The sequence below is a fragment of the Aquarana catesbeiana genome, linkage group LG03 (genome assembly GCF_042186555.1).
Source record: "Aquarana catesbeiana isolate 2022-GZ linkage group LG03, ASM4218655v1, whole genome shotgun sequence".
In the NCBI taxonomy this organism is placed as follows: domain Eukaryota; kingdom Metazoa; phylum Chordata; class Amphibia; order Anura; family Ranidae; genus Aquarana; species Aquarana catesbeiana.
In genome coordinates this window covers 305,364,640-305,383,327 of record NC_133326.1, presented here as the reverse complement: position 1 = coordinate 305,383,327, position 18,688 = coordinate 305,364,640, and the positions used below count along the sequence as shown (strand labels likewise).

At 38.7% G+C, this 18,688-nt stretch overlaps 1 protein-coding gene across 1 annotated transcript in view; it reads left to right on the top strand.

Moving 5' to 3' along the window:
• The window catches only part of LOC141133958 (dynein axonemal heavy chain 3-like), a 3,453,856-nt gene extending 3,435,603 nt beyond the window's left edge, over positions 1-18,253 (top strand). The window contains exons 79-80 of the mRNA XM_073623563.1: positions 10,114-10,171; positions 14,653-18,253. Coding sequence (XP_073479664.1) covers positions 10,114-10,171; positions 14,653-14,798 — 204 coding nt within the window. The 3' untranslated portion in view covers positions 14,799-18,253. The remainder of the gene's footprint in view (positions 1-10,113; positions 10,172-14,652) is intronic.
• Positions 18,254-18,688: the final 435 nt, after the last annotated feature.

The window sequence follows — 18,688 nt, the reverse complement described above, 5'->3', positions numbered from 1 at the left end:
TCGTTACAGCTCCAGGAAAGGACAATTCAAGTCAACACTATCATTGACTCCGGGGTGTGCAGTTGCTTTATAGACTCTGTCTTTGCCAACCAACAAGATATTCCCCTCCAGGACAAGACACATAAACTTTCAGTTTTCTTGGCTGATGGGTCCCACATTAAATCTTGGCAAGTCTCTCAGGAAACCCTTCCTCTGCCTGTCACCAGTTCTTCTCAGCATAAAGAAATTCTAACATTGAACGTCATCTCTTCCCCGCTATTTCCAATTATTCTGGGCATGCCCTGGCTCCAGGCCCATAACCCTCACGTCAATTGGACTACCGGTGAAGTTAAGTTTTTGTCGTCCTATTGCCAAGAACATTTCTTACATAAGCTCTCCAGATCTTCAGCCACCTTACTATGACACAGATAAGGACTTACTTCAAACCATACCGGAGCCCTATTTCGGAAGTTTGCTCATGTGTTCAGCAAAAAGGGAGCAGACTCCCTGCCACCCCATCGCCCTTACGATTGCCCAATTGAGCTTCTTCCTGGATTTTTGAAATAATTTATTTGCAAATTATGGTGGAAAATAAGTATTTGGTCACCTACAAACAAGCAAGATTTCTGGCTCTCACAGACCTGTATCTTCTTCTTTAAGAGGCTCCTCTGTCTTCCACTCATTATCTGTATTAATGGCACCTGTTTGAACTTGTTATCAGTATAAAAGACACCTGTCCACAACCTCAAACAGTCACACTCCAAACTCCACTATGGTGAAGACCAAAGAGCTTTCGAAGGACACCAGAAACAAAATTGTAGACCTGCACCAGGCTGCGAAGACTGAATCTGCAATAGGCAAGCAGCTTGGTGTGAAGAAATCAACTGTGGGAGCAATAATTAGAAAATGGAAGACATACAAGACCACTGATAATCTCCCTCGATCTGGGGCTCCACGAAAGATCTCAGCCCATGGGGTCAAAATGATCACAAAAACGGTGAGCAAAAATCCCAGAACCACACGGGGGGACCTAGTGAATGACCTGCAGAGAGCTGGGACCAACATAACAAAGGCTACCATCAGTAACACACTACACCGCCAGGGACTCAGATCCTGCAGTGCCAGATGTGTCCCCCTGCTTAAGCCAATACATGTCCGGGCCCGTCTGAGGTTTGCTAGAGAGCAGTTGGATGATCAAGAAGAGGATTGGGAGAATGTTATATGGTCAGATGAAACCAAAGTAGAACTGTTTGGTAGAAACACAACTCGTCATGTTTGGAGAAGAGAGAATGCTGAGTGGCAACCAAAGAACACCATACCTACTGTGAAGCATGGGGGTGGCAACATCATGCTATGGGGCTGTTTCTCTGCAAAGGGAACAGGACGACTGATCCGTGTACATGAAAGAATGAATGGGGCCATGTATCGTGAGATTTTGAGTGCAAATCTCCTCCCATCAGCAAGGGCGTTGAAGATGAACGTGGCTGGGTCTTTCAGCATGGCAATGATCCCAAACATACCACCCGGGCAACGAAGGAGTGGCTTCATAAGAAGCATTTCAAGGTCCTGGAGTGGCCTAGCCAGTCTCCTGATCTCAACCCCATAGAAAACCTTTGGAGGGAGTTGAAAGTCCGTGTTGCCCAGAGACAACCACAAAACATCACTGCTCTAGAGGAGATCTGCATGGAGGAATGGGCCAACATACCAGCAACAGTGTGTGACAACCTTGTGAAGACTTACAGAAAACGTTTGACCTCTGTCATTACCAACAAAGGATATATAACAAAGTATTGAGATGAACTTTTAAATTCTTTCAAAAATCAGACAGACAATGTGAGTGTCTGGATTTGTTTCCACATTTTGTCTCTCATAGTTGAGGTATACCTATGATGATGCCTCTCTCATCTTTTTAGGTGGGAGAACTTGCACAATTGGTGGCTGACTAAATACTTTTTTGCCCCACTGTATTTATATTTGGATGGCAGATAGCATCTCTAATTTAATTTTTTTGCTTTTTTTAATGAACAATAAAAAAAAAATGTAGAATAATATTTGGCTATGTGTTTTACTTCAAATGACAGATTGGGAGTAAGCAGTTACATTTAAAACAATACTAGGTAGGGGGGGCAGGAGGCGGAGCCTAGCGGAGCAGACATGCATTGTTAGAGCTCCACACCGCTGAGGAGAGAAGAGAAGGACAAAGCGGAGCCTGCAGGCTCAAAAGGTATCCATTCAAACCTTTTTGCCCCAGGGAACAAACTGTGAAAGTTTGGGCAGGAAATATGGTACTGGGAGGAAACCGTGGCAGAAAAAAAAATCACCTCACAAAGAGCTCACAGGCACTCACTGCAGCTGAAGCAGCTCCAGTCACCTCACAAGATACAGCATCAGGGCGCTCTCACAGACAGAAAATGTCACAGCAAGACTCTCCATTTGAGTCAGATACAGAACAAATCCTCTCACAAACTTCTCCACAAGCCTCCTCAGTATCCCCAGTAATATTATTACAATTTGAAAAGATGCTTCATAAGGCTTTAAAACAAACCTCAGACCAAATAACAAAAAGCCTAACCAAAGAAATAAGAGAGCTGGGAAACCGCACCGCAGCCCTAGAAATAAAAATGGATGAAATTGAAATTACAACCCAAGTAAATATAACAGAATTGGAACAATTAAAAGAAGAGAATTTAATACTTCAAACTAAGCTTGAAGATTACGAAAATAGAGCCAGACATTCAAACTTGCGCATAAGGGGAATACCTGAAACTGTGACAGACCTGCAATCTACTATTACTGCTCTATTACAAGAACTAAAGCCAGATATCCCTATTGAACGTTTAGAACTGGACAGAGTACACAGAGCCCTCACAGTCAAAAAGAAAGATGGACCCCCACGTGATATAATCACAAAATTTCATTATTACAGAACGAAAGAACAAATACTAATTGCTGCAAGAGAAAAAAAGGAACTTAATTTTCAAGGACACAATTATCAAATTTTTGCTGACCTATCCCAACTTACTATTACTAAAAGACGATCCATGAAACCCCAACTAATGGAACTGCAACGCCACAACATTATGTATCAATGGGGCTTCCCCTTTTCAGTCAGATTTAACTACCAAGGTACAATTTACAGAAGCAGATCAGCAGATGAACTACAACAAACCCTTTTAAAATTAAATCTGACAGAACCCACAAGCAGCAACTCTCCCACACGCAGAAGAATGGCATCATCTTCACCTTCAGGCAACACCCAGAAAATTTCAGAACAAAATGGGAATCATCATTCTCACAAAAGAGGCCGTTATGCCACATCATCCATGGACCAATGGACTGACATCCTAATTCCTAATATCTCTTCATTTATTATACTAAGAGATGGTTCTCTATAAAAAACCTATATTTATAACTGAATGTAACTGCATTCTGATAGTCACACACTGTGTGGGATCATGTTACATTCCAGTTATATTTCTTATTACTTCTGATTCATATAGCCTTAGAATATATAAGTGAAATAAGGAAATTCATGTTCAGTTATATATTATCAGGTAATAACAATAGATTTAATTACTTTTTAGGACAAATATGTTCAATAATCCAGAAGTAATGGAAGCTTTTTCTTTCTTTTCTTAAAACAAATATATTATTACCTAACTAGTTCCTAGAATTATGTTTTTGTTTATTCTAATCTGAAGCAATACAACCTCAATTTTATGAGTTAACATATCTAAACAGTTACATATGAATAAAATATGTAATTGTTTACTCTAAAAGGGTTAAAATCCCAAAATAATTCAAACTATCTTCATTAATACCAAAGTTATTAACAGAACCTTTCTAACTGAATTATTTAGCCTAGGGCAAGACTAACCATATATAACCACCCTGGAATAAATAATTTCAACAAAAACTATATTCTGCACTCCAATTAATGAAACATCATTTTGATGTCTTTTGACATAGCACTTCTCTCCTGTAAGCGGAAGATCCGTGTACCCCCATTAGCCCTCCTCATTCTCCCAACCATATTATGTGGGAGTGTGACGAAGGCACTTATTCCCCTGAGAGAGATATTTATTCTCTTTCACGGGTAAATTGTGATTACTTGCAAAAAATAATTTATACAATGTATCATCTAATCTCATATGTTTTTTGTTTAGTCTTTACTCCAGAATTCACTGGTTTCTTTTCTATCTATTCATCTCTTCAGTCCACACAGGTTGATCTGCGCAGTCAGCTCTGCATAACAAAAAGTAAGTCAAAACTATTTGATCTATTGCCATGGCACCACTGAATATACTTTCCCTGAATGTTCAGGGAATAAATGTCCCTCAAAAAAGGACCAAAGCCTTCCGTACTTTCCATAACAAGAAGGCTCACATAGTATGCCTCCAAGAAACACACTTCACCAAAGATTCTACTCCAAAATATATTTCTCCTTTTTATCAACAAATTTACACGGCTTCTGCCTGTACCAAGCAAAGGGGAACTCTAATTGCATTTCACCGATCCACACCATTCACCTTATCATCAGAAATTAAAGACCCAGAAGGTAGATACCTGATACTCATGGGTTATATAATGGATACAGCAATCACGGTGATTTCCTACTACGCTCCTAACAAACAACCTACACCATTCCTCTCACATATATTACAAGTGATTAATACACACAAAATAGGAACAGTGATAATGTGTGGGGATTCGAACCAGGTCCTCCTCCCATTTCTAGATAAATCACCTTTTACACCATCCAAAATAACCTCTAGATTACCTTTTTCTCAACTTCTTTCCAAATACAATCTGGTAGATTCATGGAGAGAAAGTAACCCAATGAAAAAGAAATTCACTTATTTCTCGCACCCTCATCAAACCTTCACCAGAATAGATCATATTTTTCTAACAATAGGAATGATACCAGAAATTATTGCATCAGATATAATTCCGATTCCGTGGTCTGACCATAATGCAGTATACACTACTATAGCCTCAGCCATACCAAAAGCGCATGACCCAACGTGGTACTTACCGGACATAATGCTCAAACACCCACTACATCAGATGGCCATTGAACAAGCTTTAAAGGAATACATATCAATTAATAATACAACAGACATCTCCCCAATAACACTGTGGGAAGCTCATAAGCCTGTCTTGCGTGGTACAATACTAAGACAAATGGCACTATTTAAACGGGAACGCAAAAATCTAGCAAAAAAACAAACTAGAACTCAATTTTAATGCAGCCTACATATCATTTCAAGATAATCCATCTCAGAGTACAAAATCTCATCTGGAAAAATCTAGATTGGAATACGATCTATTTCTCACTGAGTCAGTTGATAAATCCCTCAAACGCTCCAAACACAATTTCTACATGAATACAAACAAACCAGGTACATATTTGGCTCGGGCATTAAATTCAACTAACAAATCTTTCAAACCAATACGTTTGAAATTATCAAAAAATGTTTACACTTGTAATCCAGTTAAAATAGTCCATAAATTTCACTCACATCTCGCAACTTTATACAAGACAAACAATGAATTTAATCCTACAGAAGCTGAATCCTTCTTCTCAAAAATAACCTTACCTGAGTTATCTCAGAATCAAAAAAGCAGTTTGGATGAGCCTATAACTATAGATGAAGTTGCTAACGCCATAAAAGACCTAAAACTTAACAAAAGACCAGGCCCAGACGGCTACTCGGCTTTATACTATAAAACATTCTCAGAAATACTCTCTCCCATTCTCACTGAAACTTTTAACAAACTTCTAGATGGACATTCTTTTCGGCAAGAAACACTAATGGCAATTGTTTGTATGATCCCAAAACCCCTTTCTGATGATACTTCCTGTGTGAATTATCGGCCTGTCTCTCTGTTAAACCTCGATATTAAATTATTAGCAAAAATAATAGCAAAACGCCTCAATAGCATTATAGGAAAATTAATACATAGAGATCAAGTAGGCTTCATGCCAAATAGACAGGCAGGCGATAATATACGCAGGGCAGTGTTATTGGCACATATTGCTAAAAAACGGAAAATCCCTTTATGTTTTCTATCTCTCGATATTAAGAGGGCATTTGACACAGTATCCTGGCAATATATGCAATATTCATTACAAAAATGGGGTTTTGGACCCCACTTTTTAACATGGATCAAAGCATTATATAATAAACCCAAAGCCTATATAAAATATGCTGGATACAAATCTGAAGCCTTTAATATCGAAAGAGTTACCCGACAGGGTTGCCCATTATCTCCCTTATTATTTGCCCTTATACTCGAACCCATGGCCCAATACATCAGAACAAACCAAACTATAACTGGCATTGAAGTAGGAGGTATTACACACAAATTATGTATATTTGCAGACGATATATTACTTTTTCTATTATCACCACAGGTCTCTGGTCCTAACTTAATACCAGCTCTTGATGGATTTGCAGCCCTATCCGGCCTTATGATTAATCCTAAGAAATGCCTAGTGCTTAATATTTCACTCACAAACATGGAATTGATCCCGGCTAGGGCTGCACTCCCATTCACATGGGCAGAAAAATCAATCCCACATCTTGGAATTCATTTAACAGCATCTCATTCTGACTTATTCTCAACCAATTATCCTCCTGTATTAAGACAGATCACAAATCTAATAAAACAATGGTCGCAACTTCCTTTATCCTGGATAGGGAAGATTAATGCAATCAAAATGACTATTCTACCCAAATTGCTTTATCTATTCAGAGTCCTCCCTATTCCAATTCCTTCCTATTTTTTGAGAATAGTACAAAAAAGAGCAACTTCGTTTATATGGGGCTCTTCTAAACCACGTATACCTATACACACACTACATCTTCTCAAAAATAAAGGAGGCCTGGGATACCCTAATTTTACTAACTACTACAGAGCAGCACATTTGGCCAGTCTGTCCAAATACCATGCAAAACAGGAAATCCCATTATGGGTATTTATAGAGGCTTCAGAAAATGACCCTCTATTAATATCAAATTTATTATGGCTTGATCCTAAAGACCGCTTTAAAATTTATAATCCCATAACTAAACACTTCTTATCTCTCTGGGATAAACTAAAAACCAAATATCAGTTACAATCTCCACACAATCCTCTCCTTTCTTTTATCAGAAATCCGGCCTTTTATCCGGCATGGATCTACCCAAATTCTTTTAAAGCTTGGACAACATCAGGCATTCAGACACTAAATGACTTCATAGCATCTAAATCATTCCTTTCATTCCCATCGCTTAGAGAAAAATATGATCTACCAAACTCTGAGATATTTAGATATCTCCAAATCAAAAATTTCTATACACCATTCCTAAAGGGGGATACACCATTATCCCAATTATCCATTTTTGATTCAATCTGTACAAAAGATCCATTTGCTAAAGGTACAATTTCATCACTTTATAATCAATTATATGGAGTAGCAAATCTTAATAGACCCTCTTACGTTCAGAGGTGGGAGGAGGACCTGGGACGAACTTTAGAAGACACGGACTGGTCTAACATATGGCTCACATCTAAGTCATCTTCACCCAACATCTTAGCACTGGAGACAAATTATAAAGTCCTAACTCGCTGGTACCTTGTACCCGCTAGAGTGGCAAAATATTCACCTAATACCTCAGCTCTTTGTTTTCGAGGATGCCCAGAAATAGGCACATATTTACACATATGGTGGACGTGCCCAGTAATCCAAACCTTCTGGAAGGAAGTCTTCGTGATTGCATCTAAAATATTTAAAAAAATAATACAACCAGATCCATATTTAACTTTACTTAATCTAAAACCGGAATGGTTAACACTCTCTCAATTCAAACTTATGATCCAACTAATAACGGCTGCAAAACAAACAGTGGCCAAGGCATGGAAATCTCCTACATTGGTACTAGCAGAAACAATTCACAGAATGAATAATACAATGTCCCATGCTAAGATGGTAGCCATCGATCAAAATCAAATTCCAAAATTTGAAAAACTTTGGCATCCTTGGATAAAACAACAGTTCCTGTCAAACTTCAATGACTCTGTCCTGTTGCCATGGTAACAGATTAAATGACTTACAGAGACACCCATTCTAAGGCTTCAAAGAGAACTAAAAAGAATAATAAACTGACGAGCGGGACAACCTTGTGGACCATACCTCTACCTTTCAGCCCTTTTTCTTCTTTCTCTTTCCTTTTCTCCACCTTACGATTAAAGCTCATTATCAGAATTTATTTGACCTATATACACTCTACTTGTAAACAATATGTATAGTAGGTATAAATCATTTAAATACCTACAAAAGTAACTAAGGAAATGATATATATCTTTAATTTAGGTTTACGTGAACCCAATGTTTAATATTTGAAATTTCATGATATTTACCTATATAAACCCTACTGTAAAACAATGAGCTTACTTTATAGATCCTTGTAAACTTACTTTATGTATCTTTATAACATTGTATACTCAATAAACTTCTTTTGACAAGGAAAACAATACTAGGTAAAATTAACAAGGGACACTTGTATCTTTGATCTTAAAAACTACGGGATAATGGTGTTGTGGTAACTTGCCCCAAAAAAAACAAGCATAATAATATTATTCTTGATATCACTAGAAAAAAAAAAGCCTTTGAAAATACGTTTGGCATAAATCCATCAGTATCACCGGCAAAGCAGCTTCATTATTATGCCATTAAAGAAGAAGAGAATGTGTGCTGCATTTCGAGATTTCATAATTTGCTGCGTCACGAATGTTAATTCTCCATTACGAACGCTAGTTAACAAGACCGACCGCTTCCTGCTCGTCCTTGCTTCTGAGCATGCATGTTTGTACTTTGGACTTTTGCGTGACTGACTCGTGTACAGACGAGATGAAAATCTGACAACAGACCGTTGTCCGCCGAAAATTTACTAGCCTGTCATCCAACATTTGTTGGCTGAAAGTTGGACAACAAGTATCTCATGGAGCGTACTAACGGACTGATTTTAGGCAAACAGTCTGTCATCACACAATTCCCTGCCGAAAATCCGATCATGTGTACGAGGCTTTGGAGTTCTTGTATAGCAGAGCAGGAATGTGAATAGAAGTGAAACAGAAGGAGCTTATCTCTGGAATCCAAAAAGACTGGCACAGATTTTGCGAAAGTGTCTTTCCTGCATTCTAAAAGTGGTGAAGAATGCGCCAAATCCATGTATCTGTCTAGAACTTGTACTTGAATTTGGTTCAAGCTGCACCACTTTTTAGAATGCACTTGATACACTTTCTCAAAATCTGTCTGAGCCATTTTTTTACTCAGTATGCCAAAAGTGAGTTTATTTGGTTTAAATAGTTCAACTTTTACATTTGGTGCATTCAATGCGGCGCTATGTGAAAGGGACGCATTCAATGGGACACAATGTAAAAGCCCATTTTAAAACTACCTGAATTCTGTGCACGACTCAAAAGTGTCGCAAATGCTTAATGAATTTGGTGCAATAAGATAACGAATGGTAACTTTAGAAAAGTGGCGCAGCAGCTTTATTGAATTCCACCCTATAAGTTTATAAGCTAAAAAGAAGCATGCTGATAGTAAGAGAAAGCAGAATGAAAGAGAGATGAACGTATCACTGTGCTGCTTGCAGCAACATGCTTAGGTGAGTCCTTGACAACCCTGGCTCAGAGGTAGTGGGTGGAATGGTGCTGACCATCAGATCAAGGACATCGAGAAAAAAATACTGTGGGGTAAAAGTCTGGATTGAAGGTGAATATTGCACCAAAATCTGATTTTGTTATTTTTTTTCTTTTAATGTGCTATTCAGTTTTATCTTGTAATTTTTGGCTGGAGTTCTGATTTAACATGAAAAACCCTTTAATGTTATAATTTAATGCGTGTACCGCATATTTTATTGTTTGCTACAGTATAAAAAGCTTTCTGCTTAATACAGATTAACAGATTTATTGTCATGTTTTCATGGTGTTGCAGCTGATTTAGTACATAATTGACCACGTTCATACACTCTGACTCATATTATCACTGCTATGGTGCACATTTAACCTGCACAGTTTATTATGGTGTATATCAACATTCATATCACCCTGCTGAGAACTTTCCTTTACAAGCTGCAAAAGATATGGCTTATTCCTGGAGAAAAGATGGACGAAATGGATTCCTTTTATCGATGCCCAGGTACATTAAGTGTTTTTAAAATGTACAACACAAAATAGGTACATACATATTGATTTCAAATGTATATAAACCAGATTGTCTTATTTGTCTACTTCATTTTAGGCTGGATATTTTATACCAGCTAATTAAGCTGAACTACAATGCCTTAAAAAAGTATTCATACCCCTTGAAATTTTCCAAATTTTTTCATGTTACAACCAAAAACATAAATTTTATTGGGATTTTATATGATAGACCAACACAAAGTGGCACATAATTGTGAAGTGGAAGTAAAATGATAAATGGTTTTCAAACTGTTTTACAAATAAACATGTGAAAAGTGTGGCGTGCATTTGTATTCAGCCCCCCTGGGTCAGTACTTTGTAGAACCTCCTTTCGCTGTAATTACAGCTGCAAGTCTTTTGGGGTATGTCTCTACTAGCTTTGCACATCTAGAGAGTAACATTTTTGCACATTCTTCTTTGCAAAATAGCTTCAGCTATGTCAGATTGTATGGAGAGCATCTGTAAACAGCAGTTTTCAAGTCTTGCCACAGATTCCCAATTGGATTTAGGTCTGGACTTTGACTGGTCCATTCTAACACATGAATATGCTTTGATCTAAACCATTTCATTGTAGCTCTGGCTGTATGTTTAGGGTCGTTGTCCTGCTGGAAGGTGAACCTCCCAAGTCTTTTGCATACTCTATCAGGTTTTCTTTTAAGATTGCCCTGTATTTGGCTCCATCCATTTTCCCATCAACTCTGACTAGCTTTGTTGTCCCTGCTGAAGAAAAGCATCCCCACAACATGATGCTGCCACCACCATGTTTCACAATGGGGATGATGTGTTCAGGGTGATGTGCAGTGTTAGTTTTCTGCCACACATAGCGTTTTGCTTTTAGGCCAAAAAGTTCAATTTTGGTCTCATCTGACCAGAGCACCTTCTTGCACATGTTTGCTGTGTCCCCCACATGGCTTCTCGCAAACTGCAAAAGGGACTTCTTATGGCTTTCTTTCAAAAATGTATTTTTTTCTTCCCACTCTTTCATAAAGGCCAGATTTGTGGAGTGCACAACTAATAGTTGTCCTATGGACAGATTCTCCCACCTGAGCTGTGGATCTCTGCAGCTCCTCCGGGGGTTACCATGGACCCCTTGGCTGCTTCTTTGAATAATGCTTTCCTTGCCCAGCCTGTCAGTTTAGGTGGACGGCCATGTCTTAGTAGGTTTGCAGTTGTGCCATACTATTTCCATTTTCAGGAGATGCATTGAACAGTGCTCTGTGAGATGTTCAAAGCTTGGGTTTTTTATTTATAACTTAACCCTGATTTAAACTTCTGCACAACTTTATCCCTGACCTGTCTGGTGTGTTCCTTGGCCTTCATGATGCTGTTTGTGCTCTAACAAAGCTCTGAGGGCTTCACAAAACAGCTGTATTTATATTGAGATTAAATTACACATAGGTGGACTCTATTTACTAATTAGGTGACTTCTGAAGGCAATTGGTTCTGCTAGATTTTAGTTAGGGGTAACAGAGTAAAGGAGGCTGAATAAAAATGCATGCCACATTTTTCAGATATTTATTTGTTAAAAAATTTGAAAACCATTTATCGTTTTCCTTCCACTTCATAATTACGTGCCACTTTGTGTTGGTCTACCACATAAAATCCCAATAAAATACATTTAAGTTTTTAGTTGTATATATTAGGAAAGGGTTAGCACATCTGTCACATTTTTATTTGAGCCTGTACACCTATTTTTTTAATTTCCTTTCCTCGTGACTACACAGGAAGTAAGGGAAACCTCCCAACAGAGACACAAGTGCCCAAAGTTGCATCGTGAGTAATTTAGCAAGTGTGAGAGAGTCCAGAAAAAGGTTCTAACTTTTATATAAATTTTCAAAAACTGAAAAAATGTATACAAGAAAAAATAAATCGGATGATAATTATAAAGAATTCACTTTGCAAATGTCTCAACATTCATGCAAATGTAAAGAACAATGTAATGTTATTAATATGTGTGTAACAGTTTCCTTGTTGCATTTTACCAGGTGAATATAACATTCCCTAATATTTGAAAATAGCTTTAAAAACATTTGACCAGAAAAGTTACCATTCACCAAAAGAGAAAATAACTTAAAGTGATTGTAAAGTCAGAAGGCTTTTTGGTGCAGCAGCCACCGCAGCGCCCCCTAATACTTTCTTGTGCCCCATCTCTATCCAGCGATTGTCTTGGCTGCCCGGGACTCCCCTCCTCATTGGCTGAAACAGCAGTGCGGCACCATTGGCTCCCGTTGCTGTCCATCAAAGTCAGTCAGCCAATGAGAAGAGAAAGGGGGCTGGACCGAGCTGGGCCGAAGCTCCATGTCTGAATGGATAGAGGGAGCTTTAGCTCAGCTTGGGTGCCCTATAGCAAGCTGCTTGCTGTGGGCGCACTCGCTAGGAGGAAGGGGCCAGGAGAGCCTAAGAGGGACCCCAGAAGAGGAGGATCCAGGATGCCTTGTGCAAATGAACTGCAACAGAGCAGGTAAGTATAACATGTTTATTATTTTTAGCAAAAAAAAAGAGACTTTACAATCACTTTACCACTATGGGCTAAGAACATTCAACCAGCAGGGGAAAAAATATGATGGAGGCTTCTGCACTGCGTACAATCTATGGACAATCTTGTGAAAAAAGCCAAACGAATGGGTGTCCAGAAGAATGGACCTCTGGCTCCAGTGAGAAGCAAAACGTTTTTTCACTGGTATTATTACCACTGTTAAATGTGACAGCTTCCCCCTGGTTGTTGGGGAACCAAAACCTGCCTCATGCCCAGCCGACACATTTAGCTAGGGGGTAAATGTGCACCAACAGTGGAAATAATGTGGAAAAAAAGAACAAAAAAAAAGGGGAACTCGTCAAAAAATGGCATGGCCCCCCCTCCAAATTCCATACTAGACCCTTTGATCCTGGTATGGCCTTTTAAGGGATAGCTTTACCCAAAAAAAACAAGAAAAAAATGTGAGGCTCGCCCTAAAGTCTATATCAGACCCTTGGTATAGGGGGTAAAAGGGACACCTCACACTTTTTTTCTTGTTTTTTACATAAGGCCCTCCTTAAAATACATGCTAGACTTGAAGGGTGTGGTATAGAATTTGAGGGGGGCCTAATGCCATTTTTTTCTCGGGGCACCACCTATAATCCATAACCTTAAAAGGCCTGGTGTGAATCTTTGTGGGGACCTCACATTGTTTGTTTTTTACACTATCCCCAATGTTTTTTACATTCACCTGTCAGTCAGGAATCCTTGGCTGATGGCTGAATGTGCCAGGCAGGCATGAGTCACAGGTTGTTAGGGCACCGGCAGGTTACAGCTCCCTAAGCATCAGGAGGAAGCTGTCAAATTTAGCAGGGTAATAATACCATTGCAAAATGTTTCACGTCACACTGCAGACACCCATTTGTTCTATTATTCACACAGGATTCTCCATAAACTGTACACAGTGGGGTTGATTTACTAAAGCTGGAGAGTGCAAAAATCAGGTGCAGCTCTGCATAGAAACCTTCCAGATTTTTTTCCCAAAGCTTAATTGAACAAGCTGAAGTTAGAAGCTGATTGGCTACCATGCACAGCTGCAACAGAGTTTGCACTCTCCAGTTTTAGTAAATAAACCCCAGTGTGTTAGTCTTCCGCATAATATTTTTCCTGCTGGTTTAATGTTCATAACCTATAGTGTTATGCCACGTACACATGAGCGGACTTTTTGACCGGACTGGTTCAATGGACTATCCAACGGACTTTCGACGGACTTCCAACGGACTTTCTGAATGAACGGACTTGCCTACATACGATCACAACAAAGTCCAATGGATTTGTACATGATGACGTACGACCGGACTAAAATAAGGAAGCTGATAGCCAGTAGCCAATAGCTGCCTTAGTGTCGGTTTTCGTCCGTCGGACTAGCATACAGACGAGCAGATTTTTCGACCGGACTTGAGTCCGTCGGACAAATTTGAAACATGTTCCAAATCTAAAGTCCATCAGATTTTCAACCAAAAAAGTCTGCTGCAGGTCCGATGGAGCCCACACACGGACGGATTGTCTGCCGGATTCGGTCCATCAGACCAGTCCGGTCAAAATGTCCGCTCGTGTGTACGCGGCATTAGGCTATTTTCTCTATTGGGAATTGTTAACTGTCGTGGTCAAATGTTCTAGCTATTTTTCTTCTAAGACTTAATGTTACATTCACCCAGTGAAAAGCAACAAGGAATCTATTACACACATATTATGAACATTACAGGTTTTATTAGTTATACTCGCATGAATGTTGAGACATTCACTTAGTGAAACAAGAGAAGTGAACGGAAGCAGTTCCAGCACTGGTTTTGGTATACTTTCACAATATACATTTTTTTTTTTTTTACTCTAAGTTAAACTTTAAAATCCCTAGCATACCTATAACCTATAACCACTACAGCCATAATAGAGTTATTTCAATTATTTTTCCTTCTCTACAGTTTACAAGACCAGCGCTCGACGTGGAGAGCTTTCCACAACTGGACACTCTACAAACTATGTTCTTAGTTTCAACTTGGCAACAGATAAACCTCCAAATCACTGGGTGAATAGAGGAGTGGCTTGCCTCTGTCAACTAGACTATTAGATTGCTGTACAACTTTAAATATGTCTTTTCATCCTCATAGTTTGTTATTTATCACACACAATACTAGTACCTGCTAAAGTTGTGAAATCTCAGGATAGCATTATTTACACAATAGGTGTCTGACAATATAAATCATGACAAGAAAAGACCAAATCATTCTCCCAAAATCAAGATTTAACTTATAACATACTGATTTTATCAAGGTGGAGATTTGTGATACTTTGAAGACCTAAAAATTGTTTTGTGTCCTCAAAGCTCCAAGACATCTACAGGTTGTGGTGCCCTGCCAGCCTGCACAGTTAAACTGTCCTACAATCAGACCTGGTTGTGCCTTGTAGTACGTAAAATCACTTCAGCAACACATGGCTGTCATTGCTACCTGCATGTAATGCTAGACAGATGCCTACTTGCAAGCAGCCTTCTCATCTAGAAAAATTGCTTGCTCATACCCATCAGCATTCTCATACTTCACCTTGCTGGCCATTCTTGTATCCAATGTTCTTTTCTGAAATACTAGTGAAATAAATTAAAAAAAAAAAAAATATATATATATATATATATATATATATATATATATATATATATATTATTCTGCTGTTGCTAGAAAAGAGATGGCTACTAGAATGCCACACTTTTAGATGCTCACTATGAAAACAGTAATTTTTTGACACCTTGGAATCTAAATTAGGATATTAGCAAGCTACGCAATCAGATGGTTGAGGCACCCTAAGACCTACAAAATACTAACCCCTGTCAAAATCAATCCTGAATATTCAATAATTCTTGGCAAACTCTGGTGAAATGAATACATCTGCATGCAGTGAATATTATCAGACCCACTGCTACTTTCACACTTGGCTTTCACAGCACCATATATATTACTTGACTATTTATGTCTGCCTCCCGTGTTAGTTACTGCTGCTGAATGAGCTGTATTATTTAAAGCCAAACTCCGGGCATAAAAACTTTCATTAAAATATGATACTCAATAGCCGCAAAGAATGCACCCCACATTGTGTGTACAAAATGCCTTTCCAAATCAGTTATTACCCTGAAAAGTAGCTGTGAAACATAACCTGTATAGAGAGCACAGCAGTGGGAGCGACTCAGCAGGCCCAACCAATACAGACTGTGTGTAGAAAACTTCAAGAGGGGGCAGATACAAGACCAGTCACCCTGCACAAGGAAAGAGACTCAAGCAGTGTCTTGTCCTTATTACAAGAAGCTCCTTCACAAGAGCAAAGTTTCATGTTTGATTACTTCATAGGTCTAAAAGAAATACACAAAGCACACTGAGATCCAAGTAAGTATACATATGTATTTATATAATATATGCTTATCCCAGGAGTTCAGCTTTAAGGTAGCAGTTTGCTATATCAGCATTTATCATAAACAATTGTCTTCATTTGTTTTTTCAGACATTTTTATTCCATCTCAGTGCTGATAGTGACAACAGTCAACTATGTTTACACATCGCCTGTCAGCATGGCCATTTGTAGTCTCCATTACAGGTTCCTGTGACAGAGCGACAATGCAGGAGCACAATTGGGAGACAGTCGTCACCCTATAAGAGAAACAAAGGTTCCTAGGTGATGTCATTAACCAGATATGGTCATGACCATATTATCTGGAGGTTCCCGTATGGAAGCTGGGCACTGCCATAAGGGACATGTACCTTTGCAAAAAAAATTATTTTCCTATAGAACAAAATCCTATCGTGTGTATGGGGCATTAGAGTGGGAGGGTGTACACATTTCTGAGAAGGGTACCCCTGGTGCCTGATGAACAAATTTAAGCTGGCTGACATTGGGGCCCATCTGTATGGCAGTGTACATTTTATTTTCTCCTTAAACTTTATGCAGTGGATGACTGTGAGACTGCTGAGTAAAGTCACTCTCTACTGGCATTAACTGTGGGCAGTAAGGGGAGAAGCACAGGTGGTTCTGCTCACTACTCCTGGTACCCAACGGATATAGTCCAGAAGGCTTGGCAGTCTGTTGTCCCCAGTGACTCAGTCTTCACATTTAGGCTCCCACAAGGCTCAGTTCTCTCTGGTGTAGGCTCACATACAGCAACAGGTCTCTCCAGCTCTGGCACCAGCACAGCGAAAGACCTTTCTGTGGCTCTCTCAGGTTTCATGTTGGATCTCACATCATGGTAACACATCAGTACCATGTGAAGTTGTAGCTCACATATTTCCTTTAGTGCTGGAACTAAAAACACTAAAACACAATCATAGTTATAATGATCAGATGTAGAATTTCAAGAAATGTATGTATAATCTGTGCTAGACCAAGAAAACGAAGATCACTATTTAGAGTTTATGCCAATTATTTATTTTTCATATTGTTAGAATAAGTTACTTTGTAAAAAAAAAGAGCCTATTGATTTTTTGCACTTTGTGTGTTTAGATCTTCCTTGATCTCTGCATGTTGCTAACAATTCTGATAGTGGTCAAAGTAAGAAAAAGAGCTGGAGTGGTGGTAATATGGTTTGATATTGAAGGTATACTGCTGACATTGGTGGTTGCAAGCTGGTAGATGGTCTTAACTGTTGGAAGCATCAAACCTTTTTCTTGTAGCACACAGTGGTCACAAACCATCTTTTTGCAGCAGCAATTAAATCAGTAAAGTGGGGAGTTGTCAAATAATAATCAGTAGAATATTCAATCATTCTCCCAAAATACCACATTTAGTCTTAGAACCTGTTGTTTATTCATGTTTATATGCCATGAATATGTGATTTCTGAATCTATGACCTCAATAATATTTCTGCTGCATAATTATGTTTCAGTCAATAGTCAGATTTAAATAGATTTGTTTTCTGAGCTATTAAAGCGGGGTTCCACCCAAATTTTGAACAATATCTGTATGTATTCTCTTCCTTGCCTAGATGCTGACATGCCGTTTAAAAAAATTTAAATCGCCGTAATTACCTTTTATTTTTCTATTCTTTATTGCACTTCCTGGTTCTCCTCCCGTGGGAGTAGGCGTGTTTCTAGCCTCTCCCAGACTCCTGGGAGCTAGTCTCAGGCTTCCCAGGATGCCACTGAGCATGTGCGGGAACGAGCGGTGAATGCTGGGAGCACAGCATTCACCACATCCAGGAAATAAATGCTTGTGGGCTTCAAATGCCCACAATGAAGATGGAAACCGCCTGCAGTGAATAATATAAGTTATTCTTTCCACCGAAATCTGACACAGGCGGACATATTACACACAATATGTGAGTATGTAATGCTGAGAAGAAAAGTTTGTGACTGAACTAAAAAAAAAAAAAGCGATAGATAGGTGGACCCCCGCTTTAATTTAGCTTCACAGAAATACCAATATTTAGTATTGTACATTTTTCAAAACTGAGACATTCTTATTAATCATCATTGAAATGAACCTTACCTTATTTTTTACTATATACTGTTTGACAATGCAGTTACAACAACCAATAAATTAGACCGCTTTTCAAAATCTATGTGTTGTGGGTTTTTTTTCATTGTTTTTTTTTTTTTTTAATAGCAATAATAAAAATACCACTAAAAGATTTTAATAATGTAAGGAATGTGTGTTGTGTTTCAGCTGAGTTTTGATTTCCACTAAAAAAAAAAAAAAAAATGCAAAAGCAAATGAAAGGTGCCATTTTTATGGTTATGACCCTGAGTCCAGTACTGAGCTGCAGCCTAGCCAAGATTCAGTGGGTTCTTCCTTCTACAGGATAGCACTGGCAACGACAATACTCTCTCTTGATTTATAGTGATTAGAATACAAGTTAACACTCAAAAGAGAGCTTAATAAGATATAATTAGAAATGACAGAAGTAAGTAGCGTAAGGTGTTATTAGCACCTTACGCTGTCTTTACTGAGTTATGGCTCTTCAAGAACTATGCCTGCAGTACA